Source organism: Xiphias gladius, chromosome 14 (assembly GCF_016859285.1).
Source record: "Xiphias gladius isolate SHS-SW01 ecotype Sanya breed wild chromosome 14, ASM1685928v1, whole genome shotgun sequence".
NCBI classification, from domain to species: Eukaryota; Metazoa; Chordata; class Actinopteri; order Istiophoriformes; family Xiphiidae; genus Xiphias; species Xiphias gladius.
Window position 1 is genome coordinate 14,029,344 of NC_053413.1, and position 27,002 is coordinate 14,056,345.

Here is a 27,002-nt window from a genome sequence, read left to right on the forward strand (position 1 = left end):
TCATTTTCCATCACATTTAATCAGGCTGGTTACATACATCTCCTTCTCCCCCAGCTCTCTCCCTCTACCTCAGCCTCCTGCTTACATCATCTGAATTGGTTCTCTTTGCACATTAAAATGCAATGTCAACAATGCCAAAATAGTAAAATGAGCTAGCCCTCAGAGTGCAAGTGCAGTACCCCCTCTCTGGTGAGAATCAATGCTACAGAGGTCCCTCCATGTTGTACCTGTGTGTGTGTGTGTGTGTGTGTGTGTTGTGTGTGTGTGTGTGTGTGTGTGTGTGTGTGTTTGAGGGAGAGAGCTGTGCATGTTTGTGTGTGTGTGCCAAGCTACACTGTATGCAAGCTGAATCTTTAAAAATGATTGTTTTAAGACATTCACTTTGCCCTATCCATGATGTTGGTGGGTCGAGGTTGGAAATGTAATAATGACGATGTACAATCTTTTTGTGTGTATAAACGTGCACTGTGAAAAGGTAGAGAGCACCGCACTGTCAGAGTCCTCTGTCCTATTGCACTGAGTGTTCTCTTGTTTTGCGTAATAAAAAAGAAAAGGAAAAAACATGTTTGAGGAAAAAAGTACTGTATTCTGATTGTCACTTGGGTTCTGTTAAGAGAAATAAATAAATATGAACTTGAAACCTTCTATGGAAAAACCGTATCCTGTTGAAATTTTTTATTTTCTCTATTTTTTTTCAGCTGTCATAGCCATTGAACTCTGAATGAATGAATGTTAAAACTTTTTTTAAACATTTTAACTGAGGCGCAAAATGTAGATAAAGAAGGAAAGGTATTTTGAATATCTCTCCTAAAGGATGATTTAGTTAGGATTTCAACACTGATATGAAAAAGTGGGTGAACACGTAATCTTAAGGTACAGCAGTCAGATGATTGACCAATTATTAAAACATTTTTTATCATTAGAAATAGCACCTCATTAAAGTAATGACAGAAAAGATACAGTGAAAGCAGTATTGCATAAAAAAAAGCTTTTCAGATAAAGGTAACAGTGTATAAATTGTAAAACCACATTTTTTTTCACCAAATATAATCTAAATATGGCCCTGAGTGGTAATCAGAATCAGGTTTTGAAAATGGAATGGCTTAAAGCTACAACTAAAAGTGACGAGAGGACCTTTATTGCTCTCTGTAGCAGACATGACACTGACTGGCCCTGCGTCGCTGTTGGTCAGCTGCTTTGATGGTGCTGGGCCGCGGGGTGATAAACTGCTCTGTCTGACTCACAGTAGTCAGCCAAAAACTGTAGAGGTTGGCAAAATAGTGACAGGAGCCATGCCTACCCTGGCACTCTATGAGGGGATGAGTTCTGAAATCCTTAAGGCAGCTACCAGAAGAGGTCAGAGACTGGCCACCACCTTCGTCACCGGCCCCAGTGTGCTGAAGACAGGAAGGCACCAAGTAGACATTCAGGGGAGTTGATAGCTTTTTTTATTCATCCACACAATCAAGCTCTTTATCGCACTCACCATGAGGAAAGAGTATCCGGTCCACAGACTCCTCCAGCCAGGTGGGCATGCGGGAACTGTGTGATCCTGGCTGTGAAAAGCTGTTGCGGGCGAAACTGTCTCACACACTACACAGCGGCTGATGTGGGAGCTAATCTCCTGGCCAAGCAGAGGCATCATGGGTATGGGAGCAGTGGTGGAGAGCCAATAGGATTTGTCATTGCGACTGGAGTAATGACAAGCAGCTTTGTTGCAGTAGGAGAAAGGCATTGTGGAGAAAACAGGGAGGCAGGAGCCAGCCTGGCCTACAGGGAGAGGAGGTAAAAGATGAGAGAGAAGCTTAAAAGAAACAGGAAGAATGGGGTTTTTTGTATGAATAAACTCATTTCAAGACATCAACAACAATATAACTTTATGCAGACCCTTACCCAGGTCTTGTGTGTGAGCCCTCTCTTGTCCCTCAAGGTACACCAGACTGTAGCCCAGCCAAAGCTGACTGCTGCCTTCAGGGCAAAATGGCACCTGCACTGATTGGCTGTGGATAACCAAAAGGAAGCCTGATCTCGATGCCCCCCTATGGCCTGGCTCACCTGGATCACCAGGTGAACCTGGGATGCCTGGAGGATGGAGGGGTTGAGCAAGTAGCAAGTTGGTGACATGGAGGGAACATAAAAGTGAGGAAGAGACAAAGGGGAGATTAAATGAGCTATTTACTAGAGGCTGACGATCATTTTTATCTGTGGCCTTGAGTGAATGGCCACATTTTTATTAAGAACTGCTACATAAACAGTGTCTTGCTTAAAGAGACAATGACACCTCTGGCAGTTATCAGCTTTGTGGAGTTTCTTGTTTATAGCAGATGTCTTTCATTTTTGCCATCCTGCCACTGGATTAAGCAGTACAAAGGCTGAGATTTTTACATGACTGTTTCTGATTATTCACCTTGAGGTCCAATAAATCCTCGCTGACCACCTTCTCCTGGGTCTCCAACAAGACCATTAGGACCAGCAGGACCTGGTAGACCAGGGAGGCCCACAGACCCTTTAGAACCTTTCTCTCCTGGAATGCACAGATACAAACATATAAGGACAAATATATACACAGACACACAGCGACAGCTGAGGATAATAAAAATAAAATAAAAACACACAACACAAATCAATTCAGACACAGACTAAAAAGTGTACATATATATATATACACTGAGAAAATATTACACTATCTTGCCTTTACGTCCTGAATTCCCAGGAGGACCCACATCACCAGGGAATCCCTTAGATCCTGGGTAACCACGAGGTCCTGGAAGTCCAGGGGGAGCCGACAATGAACATCCACTGATGGAATCACCAGGAGCACCTTTGACACCTGGTCAAACCATATAACAATGATTACCAGATATACTGTTGCAACCCCAACATTTCAGTTGTGTTGAAGTAAAATTAAAAGAATATATATTGGTGTATCTCTTTGCTACACTGCCACTCACCCATATCTCCAACTGGGCCAGTTTCTCCCTTGCGGCCCTGGGGCCCAGGGAGACCTTGCTGACCTTTGGGTCCTAGAGCACCACTCAGACCAGTGGGACCTCTCTCACCTGTCAACAAGCAGCAACATTTAGAGTGCATTCAAATGTATGGCAAGTGATGGCAGCAGTCTTGCACTGTAATGTACCTTTTGTACCGACAAAGCCTGCATAGTTCTGAGATCCAGGAGGTCCTGGGAAGCCCCTATCTCCCTTACAGCCTGGTAATCCATGGAGGCCATCTGGTCCTGGGTCTCCTTTGAACAATATTTCATTGCCCGGAGGGCCCTGTTCCCCAGGAGGACCTAATAACCCAATACAAAATCCAAGATGTGGACAGACAGATAAAAAGGACATGTGCAGAAAAGTCTGCACAATGTTCTTTCCTTAATGTGGCCACACAAATATGGAGACATAACATGAACATAAATAGACACACACACACACACCTGGGGGTCCTGAAGGTCCTTCATATCCTATATCTCCGTCAGGTCCCGGTGAAGGTGTGTAGCATTCTTTGCCAGGGTAACCAGGTTTGCCTGGCAAGCCTGGAAGACCTGAGGGAAGAAATACAGAAAGTTTATTTCCTTCTCTGACAGAATATATAGAGGAATGGAACAGTAACCACACTCAAAAAATGGAGAGTGATAAACAGCAAATAAAGCGCCGTGAAATGATAACAAAAAGACAATACAATCTGGGAAATCATAAAAGAATATTGCATGGAAAGAAATCATTGTAATATTTTTATTGGACTTACACTGGTGGTACTGTGAAGATACAATATCTTAAAATCTGTCAAACTGTATGTTTTGTAAATTGTACGCCTGTGTGAGACAAACACTATTCATAATGTAAACTTGTTTAAAAATGTTTGTCTTCAAGTGTTCATTTCTTTTATATTTTCAGGCAATATCTATGGTAAAAGTAAATCCAGGATATAAAATTGACTTAACTAAATGTGTATTGCCCATCATCCTTATAGACTGGTGCAGCAGATGAACTATTGATAATGATAGATATATTACCTGTGTCACCAGGTGGGCCGTTCAGGCCTTTAGGCCCAGGAAAAGTGGCTCCTGGAGCCCCTTGGCGGCCCTTCAGACCTTTGACTCCCGGACAACCGTCTGGTCCCGGAGGGCCAGGGATATCTTTGCCTTGAAGTGATAAATGAGTATGTTTAAGACACAGTATTACACTGTAGCATGTACTAACATTTACTCATATATGGAGTAAACATAATGACACTCTAATTACACTTTTTAGGATGAAGTTAACAGTAAATAATGAACAGGGTGAACTGACACTTAACTTCAGTGTTCATATTTAAGGCAATTTGTGAATCCTAAACAGACATTTTTACTTTATATTGTATGAAGCAGAATCAATGCCAATAGTACAAGCACCATAAAAGACAAGCAAAGAAATTATTGCTAAACTTTTTTTTTTTTTAATCCTTCTTACCACTTGCTCCCTTCATCCCTTTTGGACCTCTAAGCCCATTCAGTCCAGGCAGACCTGGTGGTCCAGGGGGCCCTGACATAAGATCACAATACAACATAAGAATAATCTTGTTGGTATCTTCATCACTCAAACCATTTTCCCTTTAGCACAACGCCCAATATTTACTTCTTAATTTGAAGGTTAAATCGTTTCCATTTCTCCATGTGTCTTCAGAAATGTTACTTGAAAGCAAAATGAGATAAGTACAGCCATCATTTCTGACTTTCTTTTTGGCAGCCACATCTGAAAACCCCTTTGATACAGACTAAGAAAGATGATAGCCAATACAAGCCAAATCAAGTGATATAGTGAACGTTACTGTGTATGTGTGTTTGTGCCCTGTCTATCCACAAATGAGAGATACAATGGATATTATGTTAGTACCTGGAGGACCAGTACCAGGTGGACCCGGTGGTCCCAGAACTCCACGATCACCTGGAATACCTGGAAGACCTGGACGGCCTGATGGGCCACGGGGCCCAGGTAAGCCTGCAGAGACACACATACATAAAATTACACAAAACAACATGTATACCTAAACCACAAAATTCAAATTACTTGAGGGAATAAACAGAACTGTAAGAAGTGGGTCATATAGTTTTAATTGCTATAGGTGTAAAGGAGAATTTGTAAGATTCAAAATTCTAAACATGATAGTGGAAACTGGACCTCATTTATTACCCATGAAGGACACTTTACGTATATTTAAATCTAAATGTAGGTGAGCTTTATATCATATGAGAACAAATGATCCTGGTTACTGGCATAATGATGTTACTTTATTTATTTATTTATTTTCCTGATGATATACAGCAGTGTGATATCTCGGGAAAGGGTGCTTCTCCTGAATCTGACCATAAGTCAACCTTCCTATGTACAAAGATAAACCTCAGCAATTTTCCTTAATTTATCCACTTTTAAATTATAGTTGCATTACAGGAGTTCTCTGATTCAAATTTCACAGGAAATCACCTGTTCCTCCCTGTGTTCCTGGTTCCCCCGGAATGCCTGGTTGTCCAGGCTTTCCTGGCCTTCCCCTGGGTCCTCGGTCACCTGGATCTCCTGGACTCCCTCTGTGTGCTGAAGGAAATGATTTTGTTGATACAAATTTTTCCCAGTTATATATCCATTTACTGTACATAGTGTAGGAAACTGACAGACCTCCTTCTGGACATGTTTAACTAAGATTTTCTACTTCCTCTTCAACATTTGAAGTAATTTCTAAGTAGCTCTTCTGTTCATTGTGACATTTTCTTTACTCACCACTGGGTCCATCCTCCCCTGGCAATCCTTTGGGTCCAGGTGGACCAGGTTGTCCATAAGACTTGCCTGGCTCACCTGGAACAGATTTAGACAGGTGTCATCAGGTTCAGTCCAACTGAATGAAACATGTATGAAATCCTTATACTTGATTCTTTTATATGTCTGGTGGGCATTTTTTTTTCTTTTTTGCATTTATTATAACAATATATCTAACTGTTTTTGATCCTGTTGTATTATTTTTCCCCTCTGACATGAAATCAGATATATATACCAGTATAATAAAACACATTACCCTGTCTTATTACTCACCTTTGGCACCGGGAAATCCTGGTAGCCCTGGTATACCATTATGTCCTGTAGGCCCTGGATCTCCCTGCAAGAGACATGAACACATTGAACTACTTTAACATCACTTTTGAGTCTGAAATATAATCAATTATGTACATTAAAGCTACATTCGAGAGTAGAAAGACAATATAAACTATCTAGGACTAGCCAAAAACTTAATCCATGCTGGAGTCCCCACCGAAGCTGACTTGGCACCACACGGCTGTGCATTACAGACAGCTAGAATTATCAGAAATGATATGCAGCTTGTGTCATGTTTAGTGTGTAATTTTGTTATAGTGTTAGTACATGATTTGGGTATAGACTGGAAAGATACTAAAAACTAAGCACAGACACCTGTTACTGAAATATAAATACAATAAAATGGGTTAATTGTGTACCAGATCTCCAGTAGGCCCATGATAACCCCTCGGACCAAGGAAACCATTGATTCCAGGGTTCCCAGGAATCCCAGGTATTCCTGGCCTGCCTGGAGCACCAATGCTGCCCTTATACCCTGGCGGACCAGGCCATCCATCAGGCCCTGAGTCACCTGGTATTCCCCTTACACCCTTTGAGCCTGTAAGGGACAAAACAAATTATATAGTACTTACACTGTTTTTCACAATCTGTATGTCAATCTAGTGAAGTGACATACTAGCTGGAACTCAAATAATCATCCAATTTAAAAAAGATGTACAAATTAAATGACAGCTCCATTGCCTGCAAGTCCTTGTTGGCCTGGTTGTCCCCTCCTTCCTAGAAGTCCCTCTGGGCCTTTTGTCACATTCACAAAGCTAGGGCCTGGTAACCCTGGGAGACCACGTAAACCTGGATAGATCACAAAGTTGAAATGAAATGCATGCCAGTCTGCTTCATAAAGTACACTGAAAGTGAAATTTAATACCTTGAATGTTTTGTTGTATGGTTGTCTTATTGCCTTCCTCAATCATCCTTAGCTATTGTTTTAGCTGTATACCACTACTGCAGTTTTATACAGGCTGTCTGTTTTAGAAGTGTGGTGGACAATCTAGTCAAGGCCAAGTGGAGTGCAACAGACACTTACCCTTATTACCAGGCAGTCCTGGGTCTCCTGTGTCACCTGGTCGACCATTAAAGCCTCTCTCTCCCTGTTTACCTCTGGGTCCTGGAGGTCCAGGACGACCTAGTAAACCTTTTGCCCCAGCCCTGCCAGGGTAGCCCATTTCACCTAGATGAATTGAAAGGAAAATCTAATTTCAATCAGGACAGACTAGTTTACATATATAAAGCATTGTTGATCAAATGCAGACTATATTTCAGTGTAGACTTTTTTGAGAACCTAATTATTGAATTTCGGGATGAACTCTATAATAGGTCAGTAGGTCAGAAACACCACCAGTTTGGAGTGTGGAGCTGGTGGTGATGGGAAACATTCTGGTCAGATATTGGGATCACTGTCAGGGTCTGGAGATAGACTACACAGGCACAGGCGCAACTGACTGGGTTAATAAAAGCAAGCTGACTAGTTTGAATTTGACAGGCAATGCAGCTTAAGGCTTAACTGACTGCAATATGTAAACAAAAGCACCTGTTTTTTCTTGATTTTATACTGAAAAGAGTTTACATGATTTAAATGATCAAGTAAAATGATAAGGCTTTTAACAAACATTTTTTTAAGACAGAACATTGGTTCACCTTTCAGTCCTAGCTTGCCATCAAACCCAGGATCCCCTGGCAGGCCAGCGGTGCCTCTTGGTCCAAGTGGGCCTGGGACACCAGGAAGGCCAGGGGAACCTTGAGTACCCTTCTGTCCGTGACCAGGTGGACCTATATCTCCCTTCAAGCCCTTCTCACCAAGGTAGCCTATGCAACATTATAAAAGTCAATGAGAGAAATATGTTCATGGATGGTTAGATGCCTACACAGCAGAATATGCATGAATGTACCAATAGTATTAGTCTTGACAAAATTTTTATAGCGAAACCTAGAGTGACAGCATCACATCCATAATTTTGCTTGCTGCTGTGTGATCACCTGGTACGCCCATCTGTCCAGGGTTTCCTGGAGGACCTGGAGGTCCTGAAGATCCATTCAGGTCACACACAGTACAAGGTAGGCCTGGGAGACCAGTAGCACCAGGGTCACCATAGACTCCTGGCTCTCCTTTACGGCCTGGTCGTCCAGGCTGGCCTTTTATGCCTGTGATTCGAAAGCACCAATGGTCAACCGATTCCAATGTAAAGTAAAGAATGGGAAGTACACCCCAAGCACTTACCGTGTACTCTAAGCACACTGGTTTTTCTGTGATACAGGCCACATTAACTAAAGCCTAAGATGTGGATTGATTTGTTTGTGTTCACCTAAATATAAATGAAATTTACCTGGAGACCCTGGGTTTCCAGGAAAGCCACGAGGTCCTTTTGTCCCCATAGCCCCAGGGTGGCCAGGTGGGCCAGTAGCACCTGGACTGGAAGAGAGGACATCTCCTGGGGCACCCTTCCTGCCTGGGAGTCCTAGTAACCCAGGAGGGCCTGGAGGGCCATCGAGGCTAATCCCACAGGGACCAGGGTCACCTGGATCCCCATTGAAACCTGGAGGTCCTTTTACAAATATGAGAGACCTATAAGCATACAAACAATCCTCCTAATTGAGTAATTAATTAATTATTAATTGGATGCTTGATGATTCACGGGCTTGAACCTGGGTCCTCCAAAGAAGAAAGATCTTTAAAAATCTGTAATCTATCATTTTCATTTTACAACATTTTAGAGAGAAATTACCTTGCAGTCCAATCCCTAAAGTATCGCCGTCATCTCCTTTCATGCCTTTAGGGCCTGGTTGTCCCAGAATTCCAGGGAAACCATCTCTTCCTGGATCACCTGGAATCCCTATAAAGCCCAGAATAAAAAGTAAGTTGAATTGCAACATGGACTGACAATGTTTCAAGAGTCATAAACCATGTTTCTTTCATGACACGTTGCTTAGTAAGGCAAACCAATTCTCTCATCAACTTTCGAGCTAATGGCTTACAAACATCATTTGTAGTAGTAACTTTACAGCCCATTCCAGTTAACTCTTAAAACATGGGAAAACAGCAGTGAGATGCAATTTTTCTTCAAACTTTAGAAAGGTTAGATCAATAGACAGGACACTGGACTACAATGTAGCAATCACGATGATTTTGATGATTTTTTAAAGGTATCATCTGTGAGACTTACCTGGGGAACCTGGCTGACCCTTAGGACCAGGTGATCCAACCTCATCTTCATGACAGCATTTCTCAATTTCACCTGTTGACACAAATAAAACATGCTTTTTGAGCCCATTACACCTGGCTTAATGTGGGAAAGGGTGTGTTATAACCATCTGAAAATCTCTGAATTTAATCCAGTCTCTGACCTGGAGGCCCTGGTCGTCCAGGAATTCCTGGGGGGCCAGAATGTCCCTGATTTCCTTTAGGTCCAGGTGGCCCTGTAGAGCCTGGAAAACCAGGACCTGTAGGGCCTACAATCCCTGGAAAGCCTTTGGGTCCAGCAACACCAGGGTCACCTTTGGGACCAGGTAATCCTACATATCCAGCGCCCTACAAAAATTGATAGTAACAAAGTGGAACTTTTTTTTCCCCTATGTAGTTAAACAGGAACAACTTAAAGACTAATCATACCATTTCTTCCATAAATTACATTTACAGTATTTGAAATGTACACACTCACTGGTGGTCCTGGGTCTCCTGAAGGGCCAGGGGGGCCATCCTGTCCTGGCCTACCTGTTGCTCCAGGAGGGCCAGATTGACCAGGCACTCCTTGGTCACCCTTGGCACCTTTCAACAACAAAAAGAAACATTAGATATTAGGCTGTAAACGTTTAATAAACCTTGGTATAGACATTTTTTAAAAAGAGGTCTATTTTTTTATTTGACCACAAGCACAAAGTTACCAACAGATAAATACAACTTTTTATTTAAATTTACTATTGTACTGAAAAAGTAGAGCCGATGTTTACCAGTATAAACTTATAACACAAAACTTTGCTTGTATAATAATACAGTGCATAGTAGAGTTTTGGATTTAACAGGTGCTCACCTTTACCACCTACCGCAAAAGAGTCACCTTTCTGACCCTTCTGTCCTTTTAAACCAGGAATTCCTTGAAAGCCCTAGAAGAAAACACAAAGTCAAACACAAAACTATGTTTTTTGTGGTTATTACAAAGAACAGACTTTTAAACATGTTTTAAGAAATGGCAATTAATTAAATAGCTAGATTCCTGATGTCTTTACTTTTGGTCCTTCTGGGCCCTCATCTCCTCTCGGTCCTGGTTCCCCCTTGAGTCCTTGAGTTCCAGGTAACCCTGGATGTCCCGGATAACCAGGTGTGCCAGGGAGCCCTACGCTTCCCCCACCAGATATACATTTACATTCGCCTTGACAACCTGGGTAATTAACAGGAGACAGGGATGGCAAAAATGTATGACTATGATGCAGCACTTGTGGGATCGGCTAATGCACACAAACAGTCATAGATCACCTTTAATTCCTTTGAGCCCTTTGTTTCCAGCAGATCCTCTAGATCCTGGGTCACCAGGGTCACCTGGGTAACCAGGCTCACAGTAGTAATCTACAGGATCAACCAGCCACAAATATTGACCAACATAAGTTTTAAAAAATCTGCAGGTCATTTGAATGCAGATTTGTGTATTATCAAACTTCTTTGAAAAATACAAACAAATAAATGAAAAACTTACCTCCACATCCTAATCAGATCAAGATCAAGTATGCCATACCATAAACACACACATGTGCAAACACACACACATGAACACACACACACACACACACACACCAGAAGGTAAGTCCTAATTCAAATGAGCTCACACAGAAAACATTTGACAAGCTAACAACTATGATGAAATTATATTTGTGAGATTAAGTTACACATACAAAAAACTCATGTGCTGTGTTTAAGAAGCAGTGAGAGCAGATATACCTGGACGACCAGGAAGGCCTCTGACACCTTTAGCTCCGGGGAGTCCTTTAGTTCCCTTTGGTCCTGGGATTTCAAATTTGTTATAACTCCCTGGCTCTCCCTTGTAGCCCTTTGGACCAGGGGGCCCTTGTCGACCTTGCAGGCCTGGCACTTTTAGAAAGGTGTGAGAGATAACACAGGATATGAGAGATATATAGTACTTAAAGATACAAGTAACCTGAAAGTTAGAGAACAATGACAAAGGCTAAACCCTAACCTGGTATTGTTAACCCTGACGGGCCAGGAGGTCCATGCATGCCCATGTACCCAGGGTCACCTTGGAGTCCAGACGTTCCTGGATACCCACGCTCACCTTTAGCACCTGAAACATACAGATACAGATTTCATTTAATTTAATTGATTCTACAAAAAGCAGCGTGTTTAACCATATTTTGGTGAAACAGATAGACAGTGAAGAAGTGGATTATGCTGCAAGAGTGGTTTGAGAAGTTTCTTTAGTCCATACCTTTAATACATTTTAATGTAATCTGTGGTAACTGAGCTTGAAACTAAAAACTTTTCACGGCAAGCTTTCAACCCTCCAGTCAGTGAGAGTTTGACACTCAGTGTATAGATTCTGACTGCAGTATACTTTAAGCACCCTACTGGACAGTAGAGCTATTTCCAGTGAAGCGCAAGTCGGCAGTCTCTACAGTGACAGTGATGAGAACATTGTTTTGTCAATATACTAAAGTTATTTTAGCCACAACAGTAAGACCAAGGTTGTAAACTATTAGAATTTAATTCAAGAAAATATTTCATTATTATATTACAAATAAAAAAATTATAATAGGACAGTTCTACCATTGGCCACACTCAGCTCAACAAATGCGGAGAGTGTAGTTACTACAATGGTCTAACCTCTGGCATGACTTCCATTATGAAAGTACAGGGGTCCGGGGAAACCGGGATCTCCTGGATAACCCTGTTGGATGCAAGGACAGGGACAAACCATAGTCTTAAACAGAAAATGCCACCAATGTAATAGCTACAAAGATGAGAAGAGTTATCAGGAGTAACTGGTCTGGTCCAATAAATGGGACTGTCCCACTGAGCAACCACAAGAGGGCAGCAGACAAGGAGAGACTGTTTTTCTTCACTTTCTTCTTACATTTCCAGAACTCCTCTAGTTGTAAAGGGAGCAAAAGGTATAGCAAAGATGCTGACAAACAATTATCCTGCTGGAGAATATAGATCCATTGCTATATCCTATAAGCTTGCCCCCCTAGTTTCCACTGTTTTTACAGAAACCTGGCTTCTGTTAGCACCTTACCCACGTGTTATACAAATAGTTATGCAGATTGCTTAAATGCTTTTGCAAAGCTCACCTTTGATCCAGTTCTTCCAATGAGACCTGGAAGTCCTTTCTCTCCATGGAAACCCTGAAAAGGCATCATTGTATTTAACCTGAAAAAAATGTCTGAATATAGTATCACGAGGGAAGGCTTAATAATATGACAGGTGTACCTCACGTCCTGTTGGTCCATCTTTACCAGGAAATCCTGGAGGACCCTAGAGCAGAAACAGTGGGGTTAAAATATTGTATCTATATGAATGTACCAGTCTGATTAAAGTCATCTACCCGAAGTCCAGGAATTCCAAGGATTCCTTGCTCTCCTTTCATTTCTTCTCTGTTATAGTCTCCTAAGTCACTCTGGTAAGAAAAAAATAAAAATAAATAAAATGCATTTCTATCTCTCTCAGACATACATTTATGCTAACATATAGGATAAAACTCACCATTTTGCCCTTTGGTCCACATGTTCCAGGAAGACCTCTGTCTCCCTGAGGAGAAGAAAAGAGAAAATAATGAAAAAAATACAGCATGGAGAAGGCAGAGTTTGATTTGAAACTTTAAATTATGATGCGACATGATAATGCTATTTGGACTGATTAAAATGAATGGGTTGCCATAAAACCCTGTAAGACATGAATTAAGTTGGATTTGTCCATTTATAAGTCTATGTAGGATTTAAAAATGAGCAGTCTTTTATAAATACAAAAGAGGACTTCGCCTTCACCTTGTAACCTTTAGGTGGAAGAAAGTCTGTAAGAAATGCTATGACTTCTTCTGTTCCTTGGGGGCCAGGTGGGCCTTGCTCACCCTGGAATATGGAATTAAAGAGGTGAAGACATTGGCTGGGGTTGTAAGTTGGATGAATCCATATATATGCATGCAGCCATAAGCAGACACATGTCTCTCTCTCCATCTCTCTCTCTCCCCCACACACAAACACACACACACACACACACACACACACACACACACACACACACACATAAACACACAGTGCAAAGCCTCAGTTCATAGCTGCCAAGGCCAAAATGGTTTCTTACATTGTCACCTTTATCGCCTGCCAGTGATCCTCCAGGGCTGCCCTACAAGACAAACCAAAAGCTTAGTAAGGTTTTGTGTTTATGTGGACACACAGTCTGTGTGTATGCATGCAAGGATTTTTTGTTACACCATGCAAGCCAAAGATTGTGACGCAGGTGACTTACTGGTAGTCCTCTGACACCTTTAGGACCTTCTAGGCCCTAAATAGAATCACATATACATACACACACCTTGTCACATAAAGCACTGCATTTCTTCTTGTGATGTAGATCATGAATATTAGTAGTCTAATAAATTGCTGCATACTATGCATGTGCAGTAATGTGAAATAATGTACAGTAATATACAATCTTTGAGTTAAGTCATAACCTACTTAATTTAAAAAGTGAGAATTTTTTACCTCAGGTCCAGGAAAACCAGTAAGGCCAATGTGGCCTTTAGGCCCAGGGTCTCCTCGTCTTCCCTTAGTTTAAAAAAAAAACAAAACAAAAAACAAAACACAATCGTATGTTAAAAAGAATAAACATAAAGATGAGTCAACTTAACCATAAGCAGAGAGTAGAATATTTAAAACAATTAATCTGTCCTTTATTTATTAGAATAATAGCACAGAGAACTATTAATCTAAAAAACATACAGGTAAGCCAAAGTCTCCATCTCTCCCACGCTCCCCCTGTAAAATGAAAAGAATGGAAGATGAGACATGAAAATGAGAATTTTTAGAGACATGTTAAATTTTAATTAATTGTAGAACTGCACAAATAGAAAGGGATTTTAAACTTGGTAAAAGCCAACCCACAATAATCTGAGTTTTTCTAGTTCAGGAGCACCTACAGGAAGTCCTGGAAGGGTAGCGCCATACAAAGGTTCTCCTTTAATTCCTTTAGGTCCAGGTAATCCCTGACAAGAACAGACCATAAATGCTGACATTAGACACATTATAAATGGATATAAACTTTCCAACAGAAAGTTGGTACTTGACAATGTGGCAAAACCTTGAATTAGGCTCAGGGGGAATGTCTGTCAACATCCGGTGGGGATGGTTGTAGTATTTAATTGATTATTCAATGAAATGAATTTATTTAATTATTTAATTATCAGTATAATTGATTACGATATGATGATTGCATCGGCTGTATCAGACAACTATGGCCCTTTAGGGAAATCTCATCATGGTTAAAAATAATCCTTAAAAAAGCTGACTGCCGGACCCAGGACAAAAAGTCAGGCCCCTGAAGTACATGTCCAACCACCATCCAAACCTTCTCACTCCTCTATCTGAATGTCACTCATCAAGCATTTTATTAGGAACACCATACTAATACTGGGTAGAGCCTCCCTTTGCTCTCAAAACAGCCTCAGTTCTTCATGGCTTTGATTCCACAACATGTTGGAAACACTCTGGTCCACGTTGACATGTCTGCGTCACATCATTTCTGCAGATCTGTCAGCTGCCCATTGATGCTGCCGATCTCCTGCTCTACCACAGCCCGAAGTTGTTCTACTGGATTGAGATCTGGTGACTGGGGAGGCCACTGAAGTTCCCTGAACTCATTATCATGTTCATGGAACCAGTTTGAGACGACTTTTGCTCTGTGTCATGGAGCATTATCATGATGGAAGTAGCCATTATAAGATAGTAATTAGTGGCCGTAAAGGGATCCACATGCTCAGGAACAATACTCAGGTAAGCTGCGACATTCAATGATGATTGATTGGTGTTAAGGGGCCAAAAGTGTGCCAAGAAAACATCCCCCGCACCATTACACATCCACCACCAGCCTGGACTGTTGACACTAGGCAGGTTGGGTCCATGGATTCATGCTGTTGATGCCAAATTCTGACCCTACCATCTGTGTGCCTCAGCAGAAATCCAGATTTATCAGACCAGGCTTTGTTTTTCTAGTCTTTCTAGCTCATCCACCTCAAGGCATTTTGCATCCTGAGATGCGTTTCTGCTCACCGTAACTATAAAGAGTGGTTATTTGAGTTACCATAGCCTTTCTGTCAGCTCAAACCAGTCTGGCCATTCTCCTCTGACCTCTCTCATCAACAAGGAGTTTCCTTCCGCAGAACTGCCTGAGTAGACTCTAGAGACTATTGGTCCATCTTTACTGTGGCTGTGAGTGAAAATCCCAGGAAATCAGCAGTCTCAGAAATACTCAAACCAGCCCATCTGGCACCAACAGTCATGCCGTGGTCAAAGTCACTGAGATCACATTTTTTCCCCATTCTGATGTTTGATGTGAACATTAACTGAATTTCCTGACCTGTATTTGCATGATTTTATGTATTGCACTGCTGCTTGATTGGTGGATTGGATAATTGCATGAAAAAGCAGGTGCACAGGTTTTCCTATTAAAGTGCATAGTGAGTGGACATCCTGCATTGCCAATGAATGCTGGCACTAGATGTAAATCGAATGCTGCAGAAGTGTCCAAAATGAATATAACTACTGATTTTGCATGTTTTAGTCTTTTATTTACTTTACTTTGCTGCATAACTTGGTTAAAAACCCTACATTTTGTCAGAAGGCTAGCGAAGGACATTTGAATGCCTCATTTCGGACTACATAAAGGCTAAGAGAAACACCAGAACAGGACTTCTACTCACCGGCTGCCCAAAGGGACCATCTGAACCAGGAATACCAGGGACTCCTGGTCGACCCCTTGTTCCATTACAGCCATCCACTCCTGGCAAACCAGGTTCGCCACCTGCTCCAGGGTGACCCTGAGCAATATTGTAGTTATGGTGGTGAAGTATAATTGCAGAGTATTAAAGTTAGGGTGTTCACAATTATGACTCTAGTTGAGAATGTTTAAAAATGCTTTCTTTCTTCTGTAATATTTTCATAATTATATAGTGGTTAAGTTGAACAACACAAGTTTTTATTAAATACAAAGACTTGAATCATGAAAGGGCAGCTACGTTAGACCATGAAGAGAACCAGGCCCTGATCTACAGTATACCTTGATGTGTCCACTAGAGGGCATACCAGACACATGCTTCAAATAACTGCACCATCTACTGTCGTGTCTCAAATATTTTATCTTGAATGTGTGATCTGGGCAGTTACACTATTGATAACACTAAAGGACATATTTACAAATGGAAGAGTGTCTGATAATTGTTATCACAGGTGTGTTTTAAATTCCTTTGGAGGGATTATGGGAAAATAAGCGAGAAGTATGTTAACTCCATGTTGAGCTGTACAAGGTTTGGAAAATTGGTGTAATTCCCTCAGAGGGTTGCTCACCTCAAAGGGATTATTTTCGCCAGTGTGAACAGTATGTGTCTTTTTCTGATTTATAGATAAATTTACAGTGGTGTACTCACTAATAAGCCATTATTACCAGGAAAACCAGGAACACCAGTCTTGCCCTGAAATGTAAAAATAAATTTGGGCATTAGTCATTCATTATTGGGTTAGATTACATTATTCACTCTCTACCCCACCCCTTCTTTTTCATCATTGGCACTCTATTTTTCATAGGTTTACTAAAGTACGCTTGATGGTCAGTTACATGCATATTCTGCCTTCGACACAACACACAAATACAACATGCACATGGGCATTTGTACTAACACGGTCTCCTTTGGGACCCTCTGGGCCATGTGATCCCTCTGCTCCCCTCCTGCCTTTCTCTCCAGGTGGCCCTTCACGTCCCCATGGTCCCATTGTTCCCTGGGGGCCTTGGTCCCCTGGCTTCCCTGGAGCTCCCTACAAAGAAAAAGGTCATGTGTATAAAACTTTTAGCTTAGACTGTTAGGAATTGGCTGCTGCTTTTTCATTCAATTTTTTGATTTTAGTCACTATGCCTGGATAGTTGAATGTAAGCACAATAATGTTGCATGCACAACTGCATTTTTCTGTAGTGGTAATTAAGGAAAGATAGTAAATACAATATCTATCAAATCATGGAAATCAGTCATTTTTTATTCCTATTTTTCCAATTTTATTCCTTTTGTTTTAATTTTTCTGCTGCTAGTCCTGCTAGGCATTGCTAATTAAGACATGTAACATATAAAACAATTTTATGAGAATTAAAGGGCAACAGCTTAATACCTTTCAACTGAATCAACAAAAATTAAAAATATCAACCCTACTATTGGGAGAGTGAGGATAGCTTGCCAATATATAGCAACATGAGAAGAAAGATATCATACCCGTGCACCTTTGGCAGGATGGCACTGACATACAGAGCAGTCTCTACCTTGACATGGACCCACAACCCCCCCCTGAAACGTCAAACAGAGACAAATCATAGGCCTTAAATGCAGTTGTACTGACCATTACCACATTTGAGAAGCAGACTGGCTGAGGTTGTGTGAGTATCTGTGTGCCTGAGCAGAGCAGCTGACAGTAAGGGGTCAAATTCATATCATCAGGTGTACTAGATAAGGTTGTGGTTTTGGGCATATCTGCCATTCCTGAATATTTAACATCTTTCAGAATCAGCCTTGAGCATTCACACATTTCCCTGTGGAGACTGGGCAAGTTTTACACAAGTCAGTGTTCTCCCATTTACGTGGATAAATAATGGTTGCTCTGACCTTGATGAGAAAGAAAGCTCACAGAGCCTCGTCATTCTCCTATCGCACTGATAACCTATTGGAAAACCCTTCTGTGAGTCCACACCTCCAGATGTCAAGTATCCCCACAGATGTTAGTGTGTATATGTGAGTGTGTGTGTGTGTGTGTGTGTGTGTGTGTGTGCCTGTGTGTGTGTGTGTGTCATATAGTACAGTATATAGGATTTTATCTGTAGTGTATTTTTGCAAATAACTTATATTGAAATGATTAACTACAAGGTTTTTATTTGGTTTGTGTATCTAGAAGATCTAGAGGGAAAGACTTACTGCATGGAGCTGCTGCACAAAGATGATCAGTACAAGGATCCATCTGTGAATAGACAATGGTGGTAGATTAGCTGTAGTTTCATTTAGCCCCAGCTACTGGATGCCTTTACAGAACCACAAATGACTTTCACATAAACGTTTTGACAGGAAGATACCCAATTAGTGAGCAGTGCAGCCTAAATTGTTTTAAATTAGCTCATGATTTGTTGCTGTTGTGTGCAGAAGAACTAATGTGCCACCCTTGGAGCGGGAGAGCAGCGAGAATGTTGTCTACTCGAATTCTCACCACACTGTGGGTGACACTAAAGTCTGTGTTAGTGCAACGTTGAATCTGTGGAGGTCGGTTTTTATACAGAGTCTGCATCTTGAAATGCATGCAGAAAGAATGCAGATGTGTTGAGTTTCCGGGTAAACAGGCATGAAGAGGTTTGTCTTCTGGTAAATAGACTTACTGAGTAGGGGATGTGAATTTCATCAAACTTTACGAGACATACCTTACAAATGTTTACAGTAATGTAAATAATTTTCACTGTAACAGGGTTCAGTGAAATGTACATGCTTACAGAAGTTGTGACAAAAGCCCTCTTGTCATCCCAAACTTTTATTTTTCTGATAAAAATGGTCCGGAATCGTTATTTGTAGAAGACAAAATCAAATTTTGAATGCTGAAAAGATACGTCGGTCTACATTTTCGGATTAGGATATCAAAAGAGTTCAGAACATCGGCCGGTACAACAGATACAAAACAGTTCAGTCCCAAAAAGTTACCATTGATTATCATCATCAGATATGGGTGCTGCTACAGATACCAGAATTATAATAATTGTTAATAATTTAATATTTGTATTGTTGCAGTGGGACTCACCTGAGGGGGCACAAAGTCACAACAGTAAGTGAGGATCTCATCTCTCATCTCGTTAGTCTGCTTAACAGGTGAGTGTTGGTTTCAGTGCTGCCCCTTGTGGTGGATGAAAGAAAGCATGAACTACCCAAGACGCTTGCGAGACATGGGCCAGTTAACATTATAAAGAGAATGACTTTCTTTAAGATAAAATGTAGTACACACGATTATGATATTTTTGAAAAATTAAATTTGTTACGGATTAAGATTGTTGGTGCATTACATTTTCACCTCATGTAGTCTATAGGTAACAGTCCATCACGCACATAAAACAATGTTCATAACTCACCCAGATTCAGAAGCTGGAAATAATCTTCATGAAGGCTTTAGGACATTCCAAGCAGGGTAATCTCTGAGAAGATTCAAACTAATCTCCTGTCTCCGTATCAGTAAAAACCAAAAGGAGTAACTGCCAGTGTTTGTTAGTGCCAGGAGTGAGATGAGGACAAGGATGATGATTGGGGTTGACTGGATCAGTAACTTCAGACCGCCTCCGTCTTCGGGATCAAGTTAAACAACTTCTCTGGGCTGTCCTATCTATCAAGGCACGGAAAGCCAGATGGAGAACTTTGATCTAAATGAACCCTGACTTAAGATCACTCAGAGCACAGCACTGATGGCTGTACTGTAAAGACTAGTTGCTGAGGAGGATGCTCAAAAAGACATGCATATCACCTCTGGGGGGTCTGTGACTACTCCTGAGCTTCTGATGTAAGTGGACCAAGAAAAGCCATGGGAAAGCCAGTGTTCGTAGTTCCTCTGATCCTGTTTGCTGTGATGCTGATGGGCACTGAGGCCAAAAATGTAAGATGTTTCTTTTTTTCATTACTGACAGAACATTGTAGAAGAATCTGATTTCATTTTGCCAACAGCATAGATTCCCATCTGCACAGGTATTTAAATGCAAACATTGTACTGACTGTCTTTTTCATTTATCCTTTTATTTCATACTGTACACACATGGGACAGTCCTATTCGTGTTCATCCCAGGATCATAGTGCTGCTTGTTATTTCTTTATAAGCAGACTTAAGAGACTGGGTTTAGATGATGAGCTACAGTGGTTGATTGGTGAGCTTTGTTCAAGAGAAAACTACATTGCACTGCATCACAACCCGAATCGACATATAACAAATCAAATCCTTGTTTTCCACTGAGCTTTTATCATAGCAGATTCAACACTGACATTCTCTGTAAATGTTTTTCTTTTGACCTTTTAAGCAATGTGTTACATTTTAACTTTTTTAGATAATTATTAATACTGTTGCTAACTTACCTTTCTCTTGCTATAACCTGCTCTCCCAGATCCCTTACAAAAATCCACTAAATCACTGTTTATGGGAGATTACCATCATTCGGTAACACTATGTTCCTTGTTTATTTCCTGTTGTATATAATATGAGCACCGTTCATTCTCCTCTGCTTTAACTTTGATATACAACACTGTGCTGTGTTTGTAGCTGTGGTGTCTATACTTATCTGCAAACATCTTGTGCCATGAAGACATGGGTTTGCTTGCGGTGTGTTTGCACATTTAGTTCAGTGTGTTGTGGGTCACTTTATGGGAGGTCATGGAAAAAGAATTGAATATAGAGGAAGGAAAATTGAAAGATATCTAAAAAATAAAAGCAAAACATGCATTAAGCAGCAGAGGAAAAACATGTAAGTTAAGTATATTGATTAAATATGGTGACGAGAGGACTGGCCAATGTGGACAAAGGTAGAAGACGGATGTTGCACATAAGTAAATGTGTGGCTTGATATCAGAGAAAAATGATATGAGAGGCTGTCAAATTGAACTGACAAAGTTTAGGAACTCAAAAGAAGTTTAGGATCAGGGGAGGACGATATCTTACACAGGTGTCAGAAAAAATATGAGAGGTCCAACTTGGCTTGTTTATAAAGTTTTCCCCACCATAATGCTTATAATAAACGCAGGTAGTAGTTCTATTTTTCAATTGTTTCTATAAAAATATCCTCTGTACATCACTATATTCAACATAAGAAAGTAATTATAAAACGATGGAGTATCAGTTGTTAGGTCTAAACATCACAAATGATGATTAAATATCCATTTTCTTGATGTCACAGCCCAGTTGCTGTTATAGCGATGGCAAAAAATGCATCTCCTTCCTTATAACAGAAAGATAATAATGTCCAGTTGATTTCGTGCCTAATTATCATTTCATCTGCACAGGGAAATTTAATTCATTACAAAAATAATGCTTCCATTAAATGAGCCAGTTTTAAGGTATAAGAGAGATGGTATCAGACCCAGTGTTCCCCCTTTTTGCCCAGGAGCCGGGCACTTTAGTTGCTGGATCGCCACAAGGCTAAGGTGAATTAGAAATCAAATGCATTTGAAATAACGTCATGTTAACTGACAATGATTCATTATGTCAGGAGATAATAGCTGACCTATTATTTATCCTAAAGACAGCCCACTGTGCATCTTACTATTTTTTTTTTTATCACTGTAGCTCTTCCTTTTTAGCTTCAAGAGACCCATTTCTCTGCTGATAAGCAGTAATGTTTACAGCCTTTAAATTAAAAGCCGCTGTTTTGAACAGAAACAAAGGAGATTTGTAGGCCCTTAACACTGGAGAGTAATAGATTTTACCTGGGCAAATTGCTTCCAAAAATCCTCCCAAAGCGACCACTGTGCGAATAACAGATTATTTATCAACATAATGTCTGTAAACGTTGCACTTGATCAGGCAACAATTTGAATCACCCAAATCAGTAGACTCCCTTCAGTAGCTGTGGTGGTTTCCAAGATGTGGGGTGGACATTAACCATTACGGCGGTTTGCACATGACCGTGGTGGGAAAATGGTGAAGGGAACCGCAGCTGAGTGAATCTGATTCAACAAGAGAGAAAAATAAGAGAGCTGTCATGGCAGCGATGGCTATCTAGATTCAGGTGAAATGACTCAAGTATTTCATGTTCAACTTGACTAGTTTTGTTAACTGTTTACACAATATGGTTAATGTTTGATAGAAATTAAATTGGCTTACAGTGATACAGGGAAGATCTTTTTGATTTTAAACTGGGGCATGACAGAAAACATTAAAAATCATTGCAGTCTAAACTAGAACGAAAATAAAGTAATTGGACTATGTTTTCTATTTACACAATACATAGTTAACAATTTTACAATTTCTTTTTAGTGTGTGTGCAGTGGGAAATCAAGGTGCCACTGTAAAGGAGTGAAAGGCAGCAGGGTGAGTGGATCATCAATTGTCTGTGTAAAACAGTCTTTTTACATAACTTTCTATAAAATAGTTTTATATTTCTAGTAATTTGTAGCCATGTGCTGTAGATAAAACAGAGAAACCACAATTTTAGCATAGTATGAAAGTGCAAGCGCAATGTTTTTTGTAATAAAAATTAAATGTATAAACTCTTGACATTATCCTGTCTGATGATGTAGTAACACCTGCCATGAATATTTTTTATTCAGCTATCACAAATGTTCTTATTACTCTATTCATAAACCTAAATGTGTCACTTCATCACCAGTAATTACACAAACAAATTCACGGCAGACAATTGTCATGGTAGGAAAAGCACAGATGTTACTAATAATGTTGACAAACACGCCACCAATGGCTCAGCTCTATATAAATGTCCAAGTAAGTAGTACGTCATGACAGTTTGACAGTGAGCCAGCATGAGCAATAACACGACCTTGAATCTGGAGGTGCTAAATGGAATTCAGCCATCATTCATTTCCTTATTTATCTGTGCAATATACAGCAATTTTCACATTCACAATGCCAAAGCGTTTCAGGTGCATTTGTCCAGTGATACACGAGACAAATCAGGTGCAGAGCCTAAAGGAGAGCCTTGGCTGAAAAAGCATAAACTGCTTCAAGATTGTTTTAACATCCTCCATAATTATTTTGGTTAGACCAGCAGTTTCAGTTTAACTCAATTTGCCGTGGGCTCCAAGCAGAGAAAGAGCACATGAAACCTCTTTAGTGTAACAGATCAGACTCAGCAATGGTCTAACAAAAATGCTACGACTGTATACATTCCAATAATTTCTGTGTTGACTAATATTTCAGCTTAGCATAAACTAGTCAACAAAGTATGCAAAATGTAATCATGAGGGACATTTTAAATCCACCCATTCAAAATGCACATCAAATTAAAATGAATGAATGTGTCTGTTCGCATCTATCCAGCTATATTTGAAGACATGCAAGTAAACACATTCATAGTGTATTACTATATGTAATGTTTTCTCAGTTATTCTATTAACCTTCAACTGTGATTGATAAGTAAATAGTTTTAATTTGTGCTTCTCTAAACACCAGTCTTACTGTCAAAAAGTGTTAGCCCACCATCAAAATTCAAAAGAACTTGCTAGCACTCAACAAATCATTGACCCGTACAGAGACTAACACTTGACAACAACTTGAACTATATTATGAATGTTTTCTCCTGCTGTTGTAGATTTGTTCACACTAGTAATATTTGGAAACAGATGAGTAAAAAAGGCTTAGATTTTCCAAACCATGATCAGCTACAAAAACACAGAAAATGGTGATGTTACATCTGCAAATCAAAATAAATTAATGTGGGAATTGACCCTCATTGATGACATGTGACACAGTGTTATGTTATTCAGCAGCAGGTATTTAATAAGCATCAACGTCATAGTAGTATCTGAGCGTGCAGCAGTATTTCAACAAACATTCAGGGATCTCTAAATTCTGCAACAACTCTACTTACACATTGCTGACAAATGGAAATTTGTAAATTTTCAAATTACATCTCTGTTGTTTTCTTTCATTTGTGGTTTGTCTGTCTCCTTGTCTCTTTTTCTCTCTCACACACAAATACACTCACACACACACAGGGAGACAAAGGTTTACCAGGAGTTGCAGGTCCCCCAGGGCCAGTGGGCCGTCCAGGATCAGATGGTCATGCTGGGCCTATGGGACCAAAGGTAGAATTTCAGCCTGTCTCTTATGGCTCCTTTGTTCTTCGCTCCTGCGCTCACTTTTAGTTGTTCTAACACTGCATCACACTAGATCACTAAGATTAATTATAGGTTCCTGTCTTTGACAGGGCAACACTGGGCCTGATGGACCTGTGGGATCAAAAGGCAATCTGGTAACATAACTGTGTTATCCAAGTCGTTTCTGTTTGGTTGTTTGTTGGGTGTTTATTTGATGTCTCACCAAGTGAAAATTGAATATACTAGTGTGTAATATGTTGCACCTGTCTTCCTTTTTAAAGGTATACTGGTTTTGTTACTCTCAATACAGGGACACGAAGGTAAAGAAGGATTTGCTGGGTCTCATGGTTTACCGGTGAGGTGTCTTCTCTTATACATCCGTGTTCATCATCTGATTTATGTCTTGTGTAAATGCATGTTCCTGCATATTTCTAGAGATGCCTGTTACTTTTTTGAACTTCTGCTGATATTCTCTAACAGGGTATCCCAGGTTTACAAGGGCCCCCAGGCTCCCCAGGGGCTCCAGGATGCAATGGAACTGATGTAGGATAATATTACTTATTAACAGTGGTATCTGTAATAGTTTTGGTTTATTTGTGACTCAATGAATAGAGCCTTACCAGAAATTATATTACAAAGAGATTCCATAGCTTTTTAATCACACTGTTTCTCGTCTCAAACAAATGTATTTATACTTAAATGTGTTTGTGATACTTGAACCTTTGCATGTTTTGAACACATTACCTTCTTTTAGGGAGATGATGGACCTCCTGGTATTTCTGGGGCTCATGGTATTAATGGACATCCAGTAAGAAGCAAAATCAAAACAATTTGTCACTATGTTGTACGCAAATACAGTGTTTTAGCTTGCTACACCTCTAATCACTTCAATCTTTTATTGTATAGTGATGAAAAATGAACCATCGGAGAGTATGTTTTCTGTCCAAAATGTGTTTCAGCTTTGTCTTTACTTTACAGGGTCTACCAGGTCTGCCTGGACCTAAGGTAATGAAATGTATGCTGTGCCACCCAGGGCTCATTATCAAGTAGTTTTTCTATTTAGAAATGGTGAGACGGCAGAATTGTTCAGCAATGACTGCCTTTTAAGAAGTTTATTGGCGGGAAAAAAAAGAAAACATGACACTGCAGTATCAAGTGCCTTCTCCGCCTCCTCAAGCTCCCAAAGCTCATGTTGTATCTAGTCCATGTGAGACCAATAACTTGTTTAAAGATTTTCTTTGTTTTTATTCTTCTGTCAAGTCCGGCCTTAAACTTTTATCTGCAACAAAAGTGTGTTAGTTCTCAAGGCTAGGAACTACTGGGAACAGTTCATGTTTAATTGCATGCACAAGAATCCTTGCACTAAGTGTTACTAGAAACAAGATTATAGACCTCCTAACAGCATCAGAAAGCAGTTTTTTTTTTTTAGCATCGTCATCATCAATCATGCTGATTTTCTATCACAGGCTTAGGCCTCCGGTCTGGATCTATTGACTCCATAGAGCCAGTCATCTTTGTGTATCTGTGGACTGATAATTTGCATGATCCTGCCCTCATGTATATTTCATGTGATGGTGGCAAAAACATGTCTTAGCTAAGGTTGGCGAAAGCCTGCAGTCTTTCAGACTATTAGCCATCTATTAGAGGCCTTTTAGTAGTAGTGTTCTAACAGGGCAAATGGACAGATTGCTTTGACTGGGCTACCACCCCTGGTCATTGAAAAATACAAAAACAATGGGCATGAGACATCTCCCAAACCTGCACCCAATATATACATAGGCAGAAACCATTCCACATGTTTACTCTAAAGAAACTAGTGGAACAGAGTCACCACCATGAGAGACCTGAGAGACACTTTTACATCTCCATAATTTCCAGTTTAAAAAGCTATGATGAAGACCATGTGAAAAAACACATAGCCTACGAAAGTGCCTGCTCTCCCAATAAGTGAATTAGTGTGGCAGTGAAGTTCTTCACTTTTCAAGGAGTAACGAAGTACAGCACGTTACTGTCTGGCTACTCCCTAGTCCCCACTCCGTTTCACTGTGTGGACACATCGGTAAAACTGCTGCAGTGCTGAGATTTTCTTACCGGATGACATAAAACTAAAGGCAAGTGCAGAGGTACATACTATCCACTTAGGTGTCAGACACAAATAGGGTTCACTATAAACTGGAACAAAGCTCGACCTGTGACATCATAAACTGTTTTTGGACGTTTAGACTTAGATCCTCCCTGGCAGAATAGATACTTAGAGTAAGGAAGTGCTCACAGACTGTATGTAGGTAGAGCCTCCAAAATGAGGTCAACATTCGCAATGTAGACTCATTGGCAATGTGCTTGGGTTTCTACTCAGGCCCATGCTCAACACTTTGAAAAGACTGAGTGTTAGAGAATACTATGTCAGAGTCCACTCGTGGCCACTTATATTTCTATTTCTTTGTTGTCATGTCTGTCATGGTGGTGGATGCTTAGCCCCTTAAGCCTGTTGAAACCCTTTAGAAGGCGAAGCCTACGTGAAACAGGCTGTCATTTTTAACCCTTGTTCTATGAACACAGCTAAAACTCTCTAAATGTTGATGCTGCTCTTCCACTAGTTGCTGAAGACATAAAGAATGAGAAGTAGAGGCAACCTCCATGACTTTGAATGTGGTCATTGCAATTCTGAGCAGATGCATGCATGTCAAGTGCACAGATACATAAACATGAGTGATGAAACCTACAGAGTCCAAATGACAACTAAATTACCAAACGTAACTATTAAGTATTATTACATCCTCCATATTGTATTACTTTATACCAGTGATGATCAGGTATTTGAACACTAAATTCAGTAGTTTCATCAACTCAA

The 27,002-nt window shown here is 40.4% G+C and overlaps 2 protein-coding genes across 2 annotated transcripts in view; one reads left to right on the forward strand and one right to left on the reverse strand.

The window, feature by feature from the left end:
* On the reverse strand, positions 1-19,880 carry LOC120799052 (collagen alpha-4(IV) chain-like). Its single transcript, XM_040143894.1, has 48 exons — positions 19,474-19,880; positions 19,149-19,241; positions 18,284-18,326; positions 17,591-17,662; positions 17,010-17,144; positions 16,760-16,804; positions 16,037-16,153; positions 14,258-14,323; positions 14,061-14,096; positions 13,824-13,886; positions 13,588-13,623; positions 13,423-13,464; positions 13,107-13,190; positions 12,826-12,870; positions 12,668-12,739; positions 12,553-12,597; positions 12,414-12,467; positions 11,947-12,010; positions 11,303-11,407; positions 11,047-11,196; positions 10,805-10,813; positions 10,588-10,677; positions 10,341-10,492; positions 10,145-10,217; positions 9,776-9,882; positions 9,462-9,645; positions 9,281-9,352; positions 8,843-8,950; positions 8,444-8,662; positions 8,097-8,261; positions 7,758-7,925; positions 7,147-7,290; positions 6,804-6,911; positions 6,482-6,660; positions 6,063-6,126; positions 5,754-5,828; positions 5,463-5,570; positions 4,875-4,979; positions 4,452-4,523; positions 4,016-4,144; positions 3,437-3,544; positions 3,137-3,292; positions 2,952-3,059; positions 2,693-2,830; positions 2,408-2,524; positions 1,894-2,082; positions 1,487-1,770; positions 1-1,397 (listed from the first exon to the last, which is right to left on the reverse strand). The coding sequence occupies exons 2-48, from the start codon at positions 19,187-19,189 to the stop codon at positions 1,137-1,139; spliced, it is 5,007 nt and encodes a 1,668-aa protein (XP_039999828.1). The 5' UTR covers positions 19,190-19,241; positions 19,474-19,880; the 3' UTR covers positions 1-1,136.
* LOC120799051 (collagen alpha-5(IV) chain-like) overlaps positions 19,626-27,002 on the forward strand; it is a 25,405-nt gene continuing 18,028 nt past the window's right edge. Inside the window, exons 1-8 of the mRNA XM_040143892.1 lie at positions 19,626-19,988; positions 22,353-22,406; positions 24,050-24,139; positions 24,262-24,306; positions 24,462-24,506; positions 24,632-24,694; positions 24,906-24,959; positions 25,130-25,156. Of these exons, the coding sequence (XP_039999826.1) occupies positions 19,917-19,988; positions 22,353-22,406; positions 24,050-24,139; positions 24,262-24,306; positions 24,462-24,506; positions 24,632-24,694; positions 24,906-24,959; positions 25,130-25,156 (450 nt within the window). The 5' untranslated portion in view covers positions 19,626-19,916. The remainder of the gene's footprint in view (positions 19,989-22,352; positions 22,407-24,049; positions 24,140-24,261; positions 24,307-24,461; positions 24,507-24,631; positions 24,695-24,905; positions 24,960-25,129; positions 25,157-27,002) is intronic.